This window comes from Propithecus coquereli, unplaced genomic scaffold (genome assembly GCF_000956105.1).
Source record: "Propithecus coquereli isolate 6110/MARCELLA unplaced genomic scaffold, Pcoq_1.0 Scaffold307, whole genome shotgun sequence".
Classification (NCBI taxonomy): Eukaryota; Metazoa; Chordata; class Mammalia; order Primates; family Indriidae; genus Propithecus; species Propithecus coquereli.
Window position 1 is genome coordinate 599,588 of NW_012148697.1, and position 16,936 is coordinate 616,523.

Sequence of the window (16,936 nt, forward strand, 5' to 3'; positions counted from 1 at the left end):
TCCCCTTCCCTTTCCCTTTCCCTTTCCTTTCCTTTCCCTTCCCTTTCCCTTCCCTTTCCCTTTCCCCTTCCCCTTCCCTTTCCCTTTCCCTTTCCCTTTCCCTTCCCTTTCCCCCTTTCCCTTTCCTTTCCCTTTCCTTTTCCTTTCCCTTTCCTTTCCCTTTCCCCCTTTCCCTTTCCCTTCCCCCTTTTCCTTTCTCCTTTTCTTTCTTTCTCTTTCTCACTCTCTCTTTTTTTTTGTGCTTACACAACAGACACACATTTTCTCATAGTTCTAGAGGCTGGACGTTCAAGATCCAAGGTGCCTGCAGTATTGGTTTCTTAGAGGCCTTTCTCCGTGGCTTACATGCAGTCTCCTCACTGTGTCCTCAAACGGCCTGTCCTCTGTGCCTGCCACAACTTCAGTTTTCTTAGTAGTTTCAGGATTATTCAAGTTCTCTATTTCGTATTGAGTAGGTTGTAGTAATTTGTACTTTAGAGGAATTGATCCTTTATACATAAGTTGTCTAATTTATGTATGTGGAGTTTTTCATAGTTTTCTTATCCTTGTGATGTCTCTAGAGTCTATAGAAATCTATCCTCATTGCATTCATTCTTGATACTGGCAATTTGTGTTGTCTTTTTTTTTTTAACAGCTTGCTAGAGGTTTGTCAGTTTTTATTAATCTTTTCAAAGAATCAGCTTTTCCTTTTACTCAATTTTTCTATCAGTTTCATTGATTCTGTTTTTGTCTTTATTTCCTTCCTTCTGCTTGTTCCGTGGTTACTTTGTCTTTAGTTTTCAAAAGTTTGGCTAACATCTGTGTATTGGTGTGTATTTCTTTGGGTTTATCCTGTTTGGCATTCATTCAGCTTGAATATATAGGCTTAAGTATTTTGCTGAATTTGGGAAATTTTAATCCATTATTTTGTGAATTTCTTTTAGCCCCATCCTCTTTCTACTCTCCTGCTGGGACTCTGATGACACGAATGTAAGGTTCGCCGTTAGTCCCACGTGTTCCAGAGACACTTCATTGTTTTGCTTCTGTTTTCTGTTTGTTATGTTCTAATTGGGCAGTTTCTACTCTCTGTTCATGTTTACTGATTCTTTCCTTTGTCATCTCCATTCTGTTAAGCCCATTCATTGAATTATTTATATTGTATTTTTTTAGTTCTAAAATTTTTATTTTTTGTATCTTGATATATAAAAATTTAAATATATAACTATATATTTTTTACTGAGATTTTCTGTTTTTATGGTGGATATTTTCTATTTTTTCATTTATTTCAAGTGTCTTCATAATTGATCATTGAAATGTTTTTATGATAGCTGTTTTAAAACCCTTTCTAGATTAATTCTAACATCTTTTTCATCTTGGTGTTGGTGTTTTTTGTTGTCTTTTCTCATTCAATTGAGATCTTCTGGTTCTTGGTACGATGAATGGTTTTTGATCAAAACCTGGACTTTTTATTTCTTATTTATATATTAATAATCTTTATTTCAAAATATTAGGGGGTACAAGTGTTCTTGTTACATGGCTGAAGGCTGAAGTCAGGGCTTTTAGTGTGCCTGTCACCAGAACAGTGTGCATTGTACCTGATGTGTGAGTTTTTATCTCCACTCCCTTCCCGCCCTGCCTCCCCCTTCTTAGTTTCCCGCGTCCTTCACACACCTTGTGACCATGTGTACCCGTTGTTCAGCTCCCACTTACTAGTGAGGACATGTGGTAAAATCTGGACATTTTAAGTAGTATGAGACTCTGAATCTTATTTAATCTTGTGTTTTAGCAGACCTCCTCTCGGGGAGCTGCTTTATCATTGCCAGGGGGAGGTGGAAGTCCAGGCTCTCCTCTGGGCCTCGGCTGATACCCAGGGCTTGCTGTGGGGGGAGGGGCGTTTGGGAGTTTAGGCTCTTACTAGGTCTCGCTGAGACCACCCTGTCTGGGAAGGGGAAGGGCTCCTTCTTACTGCTCCCCAAATAGCCTGTACTGATGCCACGGTTGCCACCGAGTGGTCCTGAAAGTCCTCACCCTCCAGGCCTCTGCTGATGTCATTCCAGCGGGATGGGAAGGGGTACCTTACTTTTGTTGGTCAGAGGTGGGGGTTCTGGCTCCTCACATGGTCTCCACTGACACCAGGGGGTGAGGTGGGGCTGTCTTGTTTCCATCTGGCAGGGGTGAATTCTCAGCTTCCCCTCAGCCTTCTCTGACAGCTCTGCAAGGGTGCCTTGTTACTGCTTGCTGGGCAGGAAGTTCAGGCTTTTCACACTTGGCCTTTGCTTGGTGGGAGTTTGGGTGGGGCTGCAGGTTTTTCTGTGTTGTTTGCCTGGAATCGAGTGGTCGTTATATAAAGATGTTCTTTGTGGCTAGGTTGCCCCGTTCCTTCTTAGATTCTTTGGTAGGGAGAACAGGCTCTTCTAAGGCCTTTTTAGTGTATATTTATTGGCATTTTCAGGTTGCCAACTTCTTCGTTACCTAGTCTGGGATGTATGAAGGAAAAAGGAATCCCAGGGACTAAACTGTGCATCTTCTCTTGGGTCCTAAAGTTCCTGGCCAGTCTGCCTCCTCTCCACCATCCAGTCTCCTTGTGTCTGTTTTGTATATAACGTCCAGGGATTTTAGTTGTACTTAGCAGGAGGAATGGGGGAAAGAGTGTCTCCTCCATCTTCCAAAAGCAAGAGTCTTGTCTCCTGTGTTTGTAAGATGCCAGGTTTAGATGCACACACATATTTGCTGAGCCGCAGCTCCCTTTTCTCTCCGTATCAGAGCGCTTGTCATGCACGACATCAGTTGTAGTCATCTGTACGTTTGTCTGCTCCCTCTCACCTGTGAGCACATACGGCAGCCAGACTGTGTCTGAGTATTTCTCAGCACGTGTAGTCATTGGCTCAGGCAGTGGAGGTGTGTCTGCTGCCCACTGCCCACTTCTGGCAGTGCCCTTTCATAGGTTATATGGCCAGAAAGCTGTCAGTCACCTGCCTAGTACCAGACCTCAGGCATCCTCATCTTCTGTTTGCTGCCTGGAATTGCTGAAATTGGGCTGGGAGGATTCTGCTTCTGGCTGCCTTCACCTGGAGAATACTGGTTTTGGATGAATCTTCTTATCACCTGGTCCAACCTGATCATTTTACAGATGAGCAAAACAGGGCCCAGAGTAGCTAGGTGGGTGACTCACTGAAGGTCAAGGTAACGTAACAACTGAATTGAAATCCAAATCTCTTGTAAGTCCAGTTTTTTCTTGTATTTTTCTGCCTTCTTCATTTTACAGCCTGAAGGTGGACTCCAGTTGTAAGTATTTGTTTAACCTTAAAGAAGGACATAACCACACTGTCGTGCTTTTTTTTTTATTATTGACCATTAAATGTTACCAATTACAGTCTGGAGACCCAATTTTAATACACTGTCAAGGGTTTCAATATTGTCTTTCTAATGGGCCTATTTCTTTTCAGCAGGCATATGGCTATGGTCCATACGGTGGTGCGTACCCAGCAGGAACTCAAGTTGTGTATGCCGCGAATGGGCAGGCGTTTGCTGTGCCCTACCAGTACCCCTATGCAGGTAACCGCGCCAGCCTTCCCTTCCTCTTTGCTCTTCATTTACTGGGTAGACCAGTGAGGCCTGTAAGAATTTTTATTTTTCAGTTTAAGTGAGCTAAGTTTTCTGATAATAGACCACAAATCATTCTATTACTATTTTTAAAAAGAAAAAGATATATAAGCCTTTTGTTTTTACAAAGCTAGAGTAGGCTTGATTTTTAGAACTTTGTAAGTGTTTTTAGTGATTGTATATTATCATATTGGGTAAGGTATTGAACCTTCCAGCATCGGCTGTTTGTTTTTTTCTTTTCCCGTTTTTCTTTTTTTGTTATGATACTGCTGTGAATATCTTTAATCATATCTTTTTTATTTCTCTTAAATATGTATTAGAATATGTTTCTGTATATGGACTGTTTCCAACTTAGGATCATTCAGCTTAATGATTTTTTGACTTTAAGGTGGTGTGAAAGCAATATACGTTCTGTAGAAACTATACTTCCAGCACCCGTATAACCATTCTGTTTTTCACTCTCAGTACAGTATTCAGTAAATTACTTGAGATATTCAACACTTTATTATAAAACAGGGTTTGTGTTAGTTGATTTCGTCCAACTATAGGCTAACGTCAGTGGTCTGAGTGCATTTAAGGTAGGCTATGTTAAGCTATAATATTTGGTAAGTTTGGTGTATTGAATGCATTTTCAACTTACGTGGGTTTATCAGGACATAACCCCATTGTAAGTCAAGGAGTGTCTCTGTTAAATGGATATGTCAAAGGCATAGACTTTCTTTTGATACCATCAAAAACCATTAAAGATCTCTGCATTATTTTGAGGGAAATCCCAGACTTTATGTCACTTCATCTGTTAATAGTATGATATGTCTTGATAGCATTTTACCAAGTTAATTCCCAGAATACTGTACCAATATACAATGCCATCAGCAGTTGGTGATATATAGTTTTCTCTGTAGTCCCATAAAGATTGCCTATTGTGATGTTCTAAAAGCTTTGATAGCTTCAGTGGGTTTCAAGTGGCATCATCGAGCTGCTTTAGTTTACATTTTTAGGATGGCTGGCAAGGATAAAGATTGTCTTTGTAGTTGTTCACTAATTATATTTCCCCTTGTGTGAATTATTTTTCTTTGCCCGTTTATCTGTTGAGGTCCCAATGGTGGTGGTGGGTTTTTAAGCCCCAGCCTTCCCACATGAGAGCCAGCCTCTTATTTAGTTTCCTGTCCACAGAATGGGGAGATCACTGCTGCTTTTTACTGTATAGAAGAGCAGAAGTATTGCAGAAGTAGTTGTGCAGGGGATTTATGGAAATCAGATTACATCCTTAGCCTTGACTCTCCTTAATCGAGTAGAAATCACAGTCTCAAGGGCAGCACTTCTTATGCTTGCTGCCTAAGGGGCTGAGTCAGTAGGGGTTGTGGCCAACCAGCAGATACACGTGCTTTGGAAGGGCCGAGCTGGTGGTCATCCCGCCTCAGTGTGGTGACCAGGCAGCCCCCACACCTACTTGCCGTGAGGGCTGAGTGGGTTTGTGGTCGTGCCACAGCAGTGTTGTACCGACCACCAGATGGGTGCTCATGTCTGGTGCTTTGCCACCTCCAGGCTGTCCTGCCTGCTGGGGTCCCACTGCCTGTAGCTCTTCCATAGGCGCCCTCCTAGTTACGCACAAAGTCCTTCTGTTTAGTGTGACTAGGACCAGTGGTCGGTCAGCCAGTTGGAAAAGTACAGAGAGTGCTGTGTACGCCTGTAAGTGTCCTGCTTTAATTTAGCCTTGTGAATGGACATCCGGTCAGCTGTCTTTTGCTGTGGGGTTGAGGTCTTCGCTTTGAGTTGGCCCCTTTCCTTGCAGTCTTCCATTTTTGTCTTCTGGAGACCGTCCTCCTGATCCATGATTGCACTGCAGCGTCCAGGGGCAAGTCCACAGCAGACTTCCAGGTTTTGTGGTGACAGCATCTCTTTCCCCCGTCTTTGTAGTGTTCTCAATTCCGTGACTCGATGGTAATTTGTAAAAGTGACCTTCCTTTATTTAGTCTTTCCTGTATGAAGTCTCTAACTTAGTTGTCATAGGAACAGTATCTGCCTTTTTCTCATTCACATTTCGACCATGTATATGTGACACTCAGTTCAATTGAGTATGACTGAGAAGTGCCCACACCTGCTTCGGTGAGGATTTAGCTCACGGTAGGGGCGGAGGTAAGTCAGCAGGAGCCACAAGAGAGTGGTCCCTGGTCCTGCAGTGAGGGGACCGCAGCGTGACCTACGCAGGGAACCCAGAGTTTAGATTTTCTAGGGGATCTTTTCCTTAGGTCAGCTTACAAGTTCCACTGTTGGAGTTGCATAACTGAACATTTTTAAATTTCGAGGTTGTGAAAGTGAATGCCACAATTCACTAGTTTTGAAATTTAAACATTGCATCGAAAGTCATTTACTTCCATTGCTGTTACTGTACCTGACCTGCCCCTAGATTAATGATGGTTTCATTCTGCTACTCTGTGCCTTTGATTTTTTCTGTCTCCCGTCATCCTCTATTGTGTTTGCGTATTAGTGGGTATGAGTGTAGATTGTAGCCAGAGTGCCTTGGTTTGGGTGCCCTTCTTGCCCTTAGCCTCTGTATGCCTCAGTTTGCCCATCTGCAGAATGGGGATAAGAATGTACTCAGTGAGTCAGTGTGTACATGCATGTGATGCTGTGAGTGCTTAGAGTGGTAAGCACTGGGAGCGTAGCCTCTGTGCCACTGCTGGTTTCACCGCTGTGCTTCCACTGCATGCGCATATTATTAATGGATCAGTTGCTAGCTCTCCTATGGTTGCACCATTAAAGGAATAGGGGATCAAGAGGGAAAGTTAACCCTGGCGATACGTGAGAGATTTGCAAGCCCATTAGCTACGGGGCAATATAGCTATGAAGCATAGAGAACATTTCCAGTTGTAAATTTGAATCATGCAAATTAAATATTAAATTTGTTTGAAGTTTGCTCTTTTAGAAGTTCTCACCTCTAACATAAATATTTATTTTTTTCCCTGTGAAAACATGTGATTGAAAATGAAGAGCAAGTTATATTAGCAGATTTAAGTTTAATTTAAAAATTGGTTTGTATGAACACCAAGAAGCTAATTTGCTTTTAAGTGGGCTTTTGTTCTGTGGGCTTTCGGTGGGCGTTCTTGGCTCCCGTTGTCTGCACACCGTGTATCTCCCGTGCCCCCATCTGTCTGCCGTCACAGCGGGTGTGCAGCTTCGTCAGGCTTCTGCTTTTTGCCGCCTTAGGGACTTCGGCCCTTGGCCAGCTGAGGATCTTGATTTTTCTCCCAGTGCGGTCTCAGGGATGCAGGCCACGTACTGTACCTGTGGTGGAGGAGGGCGAGGGCAAGCTCACCGCACCCCCCACACACCGGCGAACGGTAGACAGCTCTGTTGTGATCAACACGATTCGCACAGCTGAGTGACTGTTTTTGTGTGTGAATGTTGGACTTCACAAACTCTCCTCAGAGGTCTGTTTTTTTCTTTCTTTTTTAGGACTTTATGGACAGCAGCCTACCAACCAAGTCATCATTCGTGAGCGGTACCGAGACAGCGACAGTGATTTGGCGCTGGGCATGCTGGCCGGAGCAGCCACGGGCATGGCCCTCGGGTCTCTGTTCTGGGTCTTCTAGAGGCCCCGAGATCTTGATGTGCATAGCGATACCCTGTGTGCAATAATAGTACGATCTGCAGGGCATTTCTGTTCGTGGCAAATGTTTCTAATAATAGTTTTAATAGTTCTTTTGAAAGTAGTGACGTCATAATTGTAACTAGTCCATGTAAGTATCACAGAGGAGGACTACACCGTTTAGCTAAAACATGACTCTTTGGGGGCATTAGCTCATTCTAAGACTTTCCTAATGGAACTCTTGGAATATCTTATTTGAACATACCTGTTTTGAGAGGCATTTTCTTTTTAGCTTGTAGTGCTTAAGGGATAATTTATGTTTGTGTTGTGCCAGTAATCTAGTGATTCGTGGGTAAATGAGTGATCGTGGCAAGAAAAACAGCTTTTCATTTAACTTCAGACCTTCAAACCTCAGGCCAGAACTGGCTGCATGTCACCTTAGGAGCGGTGGGCTGGTTAGCTCCCGGCAGCTTCCTGAGGCAATGATGTGAGAGCCCCAGACCCACCCTCTGGGCTCTGCAGGCCCCAGCAAGGCTGACGCTCAGGCTGACAGGGAGGGGATAGCCCCTCAGGGAAAGGATGCTTCAGAAACCTACCTAACCCTAGCGCTTATTCTTGTGTTATTTTTGTATGTTTTTGGTAGCGATAATTGGAAAGCATCCCAAGTTAGGAATTGATTTGTGCCTCAAAGTTTTAGGGCTTTATCCTTTAAAACTTGAAGAAGGCAGAACAATAACAAACAAGTGTGTGGAGGTAGATTTGCTTTATTCAGAGACGTGGTTTTAGGTCTGTTTTGGGTTTTTTCCCCGCTGCCTAAGGCTACTACTCATAGCCGATTTTTCTACGTGTGAGAGAGTGATGTTAAAGGAATGGTGAGGGAGATGGCGGGAGGGCCGTGGTGAGAATGTTCCTATTCCAGGCCTTCTGGGACTTCTAGGTGGAGGATGCTCTTCTGTCCCACTGAAGGACTGTCCTGTGCCAGAGTGTGGCCCTGTGGCTGGGACGAACCATAGCAAGAAGACTCAGGTTGTAGGGAAATGAGGCCCAGGGACCCTAGGGACATGAGGGACTCGCTTAGAGCATCCCTCAGCTTGGCTGGGACCCCAGCTGTGTTGTTCCTGACCCACATGTGATAGAGAAGCTTAGAGCATTCGCTTTTGAGCCCCAAGATGTGTGTATCTCTGGAAAGTCCATAGTCTTGCCTTTCTGTCGAATATTCTCATTTCCAGTATTAGGAAATTCCAAAATTATGAAGTATGTATTTCAAGTATTCACATTTCTGTCATTTCACATTTCAAAGCTCCTAAAGACTCCGGTTTTCTGTCCTGCATGCTGTGAGCAGTGTACTTTTGCAAGGGCAGTTTAGCACCGTGAATGTGTCTCCTCATGTTCCATGTGGGCCCATTTTTCCCAAAATACGCTCCAGGTGGCACCGACTCTGCTTTGTTTTGCCTGGCTGGTTACGTGATTCTCTTGCTGTACTGCCCAGTCGGCTCCGTCTCTGAGCACTCACACGGATCTCCATGTGAAACCGGATGCCAGACGAACTATGTGGTGACCCCAGGTCTGTGTTCTCTCCAGTCGTAGGGGTCTTGTTGACTTGGGAGTGTCTGTCTCCACCTGGAAGGAATGTTTTTACCTGTTATCCCCGGATAGAAGCAGTGTGTGACAACACCAGTGTCCGTGGTTTAACGTGCTGTTTTGAGGATTTTACATCCTGTGTAATGAGAATGGCTTGTTCAGATTGTAACCGTGGCCAAAGCTGTACGCTCTACTTCCAACCTACTAGCAGTTTTCATGTTGCATCAAGTGTTAATTTTGAGCTTGGAGTTACCGGGTGGGAGTCACGGGAACCAAAGGATGTGTAGTTAACGTGCACTCGAAGCAGATGTCTGCCTGTGCTCTCCTGGTGAAGAGGAGAGGTACGGATGGAAGCTTGGGTGCCTGTGTGTCCCCGTCCCCGTCCCCTGTGGGGCCAGCCTCGGTAACGGAGGCAGTCACAGTGGGGCCTGGAAGTTCCCTGTGAGCAGCGACGTGGGCCTGGTGGGACATGCACACTGGGGGTGCGGGTGGGCTCAGATCGTTTCCTCGCCACAGCTCCCATAGATGCCAACCTTCCGATTGCCTCCGTTTCTCAGCACCGTCCTTTGTTAAGTGCGTGAGTTGGAAGACATTTCTTGTTCATGTCTGAGTAAGCGGTTACTTCCACGTGTATTTTTAAATAATGATCCGTACTTGGGAGAAGTTGGCCACTGACGTTGTACACAGAGCTGATGTGATCTTTTAATCCCTTGAGTTGACTTCACAGTTTTGGGGACTAAAGAGAAGAGGGAGACCTATGGTTAATGTCTCAGATTGTCATTCAGAAACAAGATTAGACCTTGTTCTAGGCCATCCAGGACTAGGGTCGCCATCTGGATCACGAGAAGAAGGTCCTGCAGTTGAGGCCCAAGTGTATTGTCCACATCAAGTGTTGGTCCTGTGTAATCTTTCTTTTTCCTTCCCCAGTTTGTGTAGACATAAGGCATGGAATCTCTTTCCAGAGATGATCTTGTTTGTAATTGCTTCCCCATTGCTAGTGTTACGTTGTGTCTACAGAACCTATTTTCCCCTCCTGTATGTGCAAATTGTACATTTATAAGTGAAAATGTCAATACATTAAATGATCGTTAACCTTAAAGCATGTTTCATTGTGACTTCTGTTGTCTTTTAAACGTTATTTTGTAGTAACACACCATCAGCTTGTTCTGCTGCCATGGACCGTAGGAAAGCCATTGATTGAGGACCTGCCAAGTGTGCTAGGGAGTGTGTTGTCACATCAGAAAAAAACAACTCACTCAACTCGCACAGTGACTGCGTTGAGGGCGTTACTACCCACGTTACTCTGGATGAGACTGAGGCTCAGGAGTTCATTTACTCAGGAGCGCACACGTAGCAGGTGAAGCCTGCGTCTCCATCTGAGGTTAAAACGTGCTTTTTCCCTGTGCCATGTGCGTGTGAGAGAGTGATTTCCACAGACACGGGTGGTCCGTGCAGTCACACTGTTAGGATAGCTGTTAGAAAACTGACAGTATTTTCCTTGACCAGATCACCTTGGTGGTGTGTTTCCAGTAACTTCTCTAGTGTCTTTGGACACGTGACTTTATGTTTTTTGTTTCTGTTTTTAAAAATTATTTTAGATTTCCTTTGGTTCCTGAATTACCTCAGTCTCCTCTGGGCTAGTTTTTCCCTCTCACATGTTGCAGACTCTAGTTATGCGGTAGTGTGTGCTTGCCTATTACAGTTTCAGATGGGGAGTCCCACCCTAGGAAGCCGGGTCTCATGGTTTTGTTTCTTTCAAGGAGAATCCTCTGATATTTTACCGCTGTTTCTGCATGTGGGGTGAGAGTACGGGCCACACACGCTCCCCAGCCTGACTGTCCATCTGCTGAAGGCCGGCCTTCCTGTGCCTCTGGCTGCCTCTGGGGCTTGGCTTGTTCTCTAATTTACCTTTGTAAATAGGTTACATGTAGCTCCAAAGTTAAACAACAGAAAAGGAAACATTCAGTAAAATGTCTCTTATCTGCCCAGTTCTACTGATACTGGTCTGTTCATCCTTCATGAGTTCCTTTATGCATAATAAGCTGGTACCTAATAATGAGCTGGTATAAACATAGATTCATATTTTTCTCCCTTTTTTACACAAAAGTATACCATATATACCAAAGTGCCCGACTTTGGTCTTGAGACTAAACTTTGGTCTTGGGGTCAAGGCCCTCCCAAAAGAGCTTTTTAAATGTGATTTATATCTTTTAATATTTGTCATATTGGAAAATTTGAAAAATTGAAAAAGTTTAAAAAATGATAAACCTATTATATAGTGACATTTAAAAAATAGAATTAATAAAAAACACTTTTCAAAACAAAATCAGGCATGGCATTGTTTTCACATTTCGAAGGTTTTCTCCAGTGCCTGACTTAGTAGAAGACAGCGGGCTTCCCGTATCTGCATTTCATCTGTCGTGATTTGGGTTTGGGTTGGGGCATGGGAAGGAAAAATGGCCTCACGCAGCTGTGTAGTTGGAAAGGGAGGAGCTAGTGGGGGTCTGGGACACCCTTGGGTCCTTAGGTCGTACCCTGACGATGCGGATGGGGGTTGGCCTGTGCCTTATTTTTCCCACTTACCGTACCTGAGTATTTCTGTCAGCTCATAAAGGACTTATTCATTTTAATTGTCCCACAGTTTATCCAATACCCTTTGACTTCTGCTATTGCCAACGATGCTAGAATATACAAAAGTCACTCCTCCCAGCACGGGGGCTCTCCAAGGTGGTGTAGAACTGGCGGGTAGCTCAGAGCTCTTGTGTAGTCTGCATCTCCAGATCGCACTGGGACCCCGAAGTGCAGGGCAGAGGCTGACTGCTGTGGTGAGCCAGCCCAGATCTCAGCAACTGGGCGCAGGAAAGCCTTTATCTCTTGTTCAGGTCTGCCTGTTGCTGTTGCCTCACCCACTGGAGGGACAGAGAGCGTGGGGCTGCCTTTACTCACTGCCGGGCACTTACCAGCCATGTAACTTTGGGGACAGCATGGCTCGTCTGCTTTTCCGTCCTCTTTACAACAGGCCTAAGAAGAGAGTACCTTGAAGGATTGTGATGTGGATTAACTGAGTTAGTACAGATGTGAAGAACCTACTAGGGGTGGGGAACCCGCAGCCTTAGGCCACATGTGGCCTTCTAGGCCGTCTAGGTCCTCAAGTGCTGCCTTTTCACTGAATCCAGTTTTACAGAACAAATCTGTTATTAACTGTGCTTGGCACCGCTGTATGCTGAAAGTAAGTGTTCGTGATGACGGCCTTCAGAGGGCAGCAGGCCAGGCGACGGACAGGGCTGTGCCTCAGGCGCGGGCTCTGAGGCACCGGGATAGGCCTGCGCTCGTGCGTGGCTTGCTTGCTGGCTCTGTGACCTCTGGGGCCTGGGACTGGCCCAGCAGGGAGGAGGCCACCCTACTGCCTTGCTCTCATGTTACCTTTTACTTTGGGGGACACAACTTGGCGCCCACCTTGCCAAGGGCTCAGGAACGCTGAAGTCCAAGCTCCAGTGCCCAGGAGCTGCTCAGAAATGCATATTCCTGGGACTGAATGTGCTGAGGAAGTTGGGGGTGGGTGGGAGTCTGCCTGTTTACCAGCCCTCAGGAGATTCTGCAGCCTTGACTGCCCTGCCCTGCAGACATAGCGTTCCTCTCCCTCCCTCCTCCCACCTGGCTGGCGTGCCCTGAGTGCTGGGCAGGCCTCCTCCAGCTCGGCGCAGTGCTGAGAGCAGACACTGGACAGGCACAGCTTCCCTCCCCTTCTGTTGTGCTGCCAGACCCGGTGGGAACGGCCAGGTGCCCTGCACCAGCTTGCGTGGCTCTCCTTGTGTGTCTGCCTGGGAAGTGGGAGTCAGGTCAGAGGTGCCTACCCCGGGCCCCAGGAGAGCCGGCAGCTCAGCCAGGATGACATTTCCTCAAATAGGGTCACCCCAATGGGCAGCAAACCTGGGGTGCTCCTGAGCAGCACCCCAGGAAGGCCCTGCCTGGTTCTTTTATTTACCTGTCACAGGCCAGGTGAGCACCTTGAGTCCCCTCAGCGAGGTGTGCTGGGCAGGGCACCCGTGGAGGCTGCTCAGTCCCGATTCTCAGGAGCTGCCTCACCTGCTTGGTGGGGACAAAGCAGGCCATGATCCAATCAGATGTGCAGCAGGGACAGTTAGGGAGGACTTGGGGCTGCATTGAACTCAAATTTCCATTGCTCTTCTGGCTGTGGACCTGGACAGTGTGGTCACCTCTTGTATGAGGTAGGCACTGGTAGGAGCACAGACCTCTCCGTCCCTCCACTCCTTTCTTAGACTCATGGCTCTGTCCCAGAGCAGTAGCAGCAGCCCCTGGGAACCTACTAGACATGCGGATCACCCAGCAGGGCCAGCCCTCCTGAATCGGGTGATCCCACTGCCAGTTCGACTCTGAGAACCACTGGACTGTGATGGACTCCTCCCTCCTGGACACCCGCCCCTCCCCACACGCCCTCCCACTCCCCTGCGCTTCTCAGTGCAGCGCTGGTTCTGAGAGCTGCCACTGGGTGTCAGAGCAGCCTCAGGAATGTTCCAGCTGTCCTACCTCTTCCCAGGCGGCCTGGGCCCTGCGGTGTCTCTCAGCGCTGCTTGTTCAAGTCTGGGGACTGAGCACAGAAGCAGTGCATGGCTCAGGGTGTGGGCCCAGGTTCAGAGTCCCCGTCCTTGTGCCTGTGCTCCTGCTCCATGGGCTTGGGCTTGGGCTGTGCACCTGCTTCTGGTCCCTGAACCGTTCCCGAGCCAGAAGGGGCACCAGATGGATGAGGTCCTGAGAGGAGAAGGGGCTTGCTGAAGGTCCCCCCGAGCCTGTGTCGGGGGACGTGTTTCCCTGTCCCTTTCTGGCTGCCCAGGGTGAGTCATCTGGGCACCAAATTGGTGCACATGGCAGTGTCCTACAGGGTGGGGACCAGGGCACCCACAGTGCCTTGTAGCGTGTTATGGGATATGGGAGGGACGTGCCGAACTCCTCTCCCACAACTCCAGCTGAGCCCATCTCCCTCCTTCTGCCCCGTGAGGCTTCTCCAGCCGCCACGCCGTGTGTCCCCCTGTGGCCCTGGCCCACAGCCAGCGCAACCCAGCAACTCCCGCCCAGCGGGCGCTGGCAGAGCGCTGCCTGCTGCCGGGGCTGCCGCTGGGCCTCCAGGCAGGGAGCAGGTGTGGAGGCCACAGGCAGGGTGGGCTGGGAGATGTGGAGCCCCTGGGCGGGCTTGGGCAGGAGTGGCTCCAGGCCGGCGGGTCGTAGGGACTGGGAACCTGGAGAAGCGGTTGCGGGTGTGGGGATGACAACTTCGTGGGCCCAGCTGGGGAGCATGTGAGGTGTGTTGCTGGGGTCCACTGTCGGGGGAGGGAAGTCATTTCTGGCGGAGCTCTGGGCTTGGCTGGAGGGACTCCAAGGTGGGGGTGGGGGCAGGGACTCAGGACTGTGGGGTGCGAAGGGTGAGGTTTGTCATGGATGTCCAGGAGGGACTGGCCGGACGCCCGTGCAGAGGGCTGGGGCACGGGGTAGTGAGGGGCATGGGGTGGGGCGTGGGGGGCCTGGTGAGGCAGGAATGGAGGTGCCACGTGGAGGGCGACGGTGACTTTGACACGGTTCGTGGAAAATGGAGAGGACGAGCGGGGCGGCAGGGCGTGCACACAGCGCCCCGTGCCCATTTGGGAGCTCTCCCTCCCTGGAGTCCTCTGGCAGGGACCTGGGCTCTCCTGGGGAGCTTGGGGCAGCACTGGCCCTGAGTGATGGGGTCGGGCTGCGCCCCGCGGGGCGTGGGGCCTGTGGCGCTCCTTCCACTCCTCACTGGCACCCCCTTGCCGGGCGGCCGCTGGCCAGCGTGGAACACGAGGGATCCAGGTGGGCACAGCTTGCCCTCGGGAGGCTCTGCGGGGACACCGCACACCTGGGCTTGTGCAGAGTACGCGAGTGTTCACTCCGCACCGACAGCGTCAGGCCTGCGCCCGGGCCGCCAGCGTCCGGGGTGGTTACTAAGATCACCATCTCCGCTGCCAGGTCAAGTCCGGCCCTGTGTCAGCTGCATGAGTCACCCAGGCCTGGCTGTCGATGGTGCCCACGTGCCACGTGGCACAACACAGGGTCTGTAAGAGAAGCCCCATCACAGCCCAGGGAGGCAGAGGGGAGCTGTGGAGAGAGAGAAGGCCTGGCTGCCTCCACTCCTCCTCACATCCTCCCTGAACCTCAGCAACCCCATCTTTAAAATGGGACAACACCAGCATCTGCCCCCGAAGGTGTTGGGGTAAGGAATTAACACGCACAAGACACACTCAGAAGAGCGTGTGGCAGGGCGGGTACTCTGAGGGCTGCCTGCGGGACCCTGTTTACAGGGGAGGTCACTAAGCCCAGGCACCCAGCACAGCAGCGGTGGAGTTGACTAACAACACTCTGTTGGACGTTCACAGATTAGAAGGTGACATCTAATTAAGATCCAAAACGTGTCACTCGTGGCAAACAGGCCATCTGTGAGGAAGTGGCCTCGACTCGCTCAGGGCTAAAGCCTTGGCTGGTTTTCCGAAGACACACCACGAAGGCAGCAGGAGCCCCACTGCCAGGTAACAGGAAAGGCCTCTGGTCAGGGAGCCGCGCTGGTCCTCAGGCCCCCAGCCCCAGGGGCTGGAGGTGGAGACTGGCCCCAAGAGGTGGGCACCATGCCTGAGCCTGGAGGGGCCCCTGGAGCAGCCCTGGGGCTGGGGTTAGGGGAGTGGGGGCTGGGGGAAGGAGGAGGGACCAGCTGCAGACAGAAGAGCTACACTTGCGGTTTCCCTCAGTTTCCCCAAAGTGTTGATCAAATTCCCTGGGTGTTGTGGCAGCGCCATGCTCTGGGCCTCGCCCCTGAGGGTCTCCTTCAGTGGGCCTAGGATGGGGCTGGGCAGCGGGATTTCAGGGGCTGAGCTCGGAGTGGGGAGGGCGGCTGGCCTTTCTCACTTGCGCTGGCACCGTGCTGAGTGTCCTGCAAGCTGAGTTCTCCCTCAGGAGCCGGGGCCACACGGCAGGGAGGGTGGGAGCCAGGCTTTCCCAAGATCTGTCTGACGCGCGTCCACATCCTTACCTCGCGCAGCCCGTGGATGAGGGGCCGGATCTCTGCTCGGTGGCCAGGCCTGTGCCTGCTGGAGACCTCTTGGGCATGGCCCCCGGGGAGGCAGGGAAGACACATGCCCTGCTTGAGTCATGAAAGGAAGACCTGACTTAACGTGGCCTTGCTTCACAGTGGAAGCTGTGACCAGAAGTAACGTGGGGACTGTTTTGTTCAGTGTCTGAGGGCATCCATCCATCCATCCATCCATTCCTTCATTGTTTCATCAATTGCTCTCTGAGTGACTGCTCCATGCCCGGTCCTGGACGTGGCCCGGTGCTACGTGTTTGTCTGGCAGCTGTGTGTGAATCAGAAAGCAGAGCTCTTTCTCCAGCAGATCTCCCGTGCCGGGCGCTGGATCAGGAGCAAAGCACACCTGGGCTGCTCCTTCCCTGCTGGACCCCTCCCGGCATCTTTGCTCCTTGAACAACCTGCAAGGCACACACGGACATAAGCCTGGCAAGTCCCCGGATCTCAGCTCTGTGTGGGTGCTGAGGAGCACAGGGCAGGGAGGCACAGGGGCTGTCTGAGCCATGTTGCTGCGGGGGGGGGGTGTTGGAACCCCAGATCATTAAGACTTGGGGCCTCCAATAAGTCAAGGCAAATATTTTCCTGCTGGAGGAGTGTGCCTAGAAAAGCCAAGTTCTGGGATGCACAGACCTTCAGAGGGAGTCTGCTTCCGGGTGGGCACCGGCTTCGCTCCTGCTGGGAGGCCTGGAGCCCAGACGTGGGAGCTCGGTGCCTGGAGCTGGGCTGCTTGCTGTCAGGCTGCTCCCTGGCTGTAGGACCTTGGCAGGTTACAGCCTTTCTCTGCCTGCATCAGCTCGCGTGGGAGATTGTGGATAATTGTGTGCAGAGCACCTGGGACAGTGCCAGGGGCAAGGACGTGCTCGGAGCATCTGCTGTTATTGTTTGTTACTGGTGGGGCCCAACACGAGCCGCCAGGCCTCTGACTGTGGCCTCTCCTCCAGTAGCTGTCCTATCCCCTTATTAGGACCTGTGCTTAGGAACGCCCCTCCATCATGGCCAGGAGCCCTGCTGCCCCCTGGTTGCCACTACCCCTGCCCCCACCTCCTTCTGCTCCTGCCTCGGCCAAGCCCTGC

General features: G+C 49.9%; 1 protein-coding gene across 4 annotated transcripts in view; it reads left to right on the forward strand.

Annotated features, from left to right (window-relative positions):
- PLEKHB2 (pleckstrin homology domain containing, family B (evectins) member 2) overlaps window positions 1–9,821 on the forward strand; it is a 40,234-nt gene extending 30,413 nt beyond the window's left edge. For 3 of the 4 annotated variants that reach the window (XM_012649934.1, XM_012649937.1, XM_012649938.1), the window contains 2 exons: window positions 3,426–3,534; window positions 7,039–7,292. In XM_012649934.1, the coding sequence (XP_012505388.1) occupies window positions 3,426–3,534; window positions 7,039–7,175 (246 nt within the window). In that variant the 3' untranslated portion in view covers window positions 7,176–7,292. Of the gene's footprint in view, window positions 1–3,425; window positions 3,535–7,038 lie in introns of all 4 variants that reach the window. The other variant, XM_012649935.1, reaches the window with a different exon arrangement.
- Window positions 9,822–16,936: the final 7,115 nt, after the last annotated feature.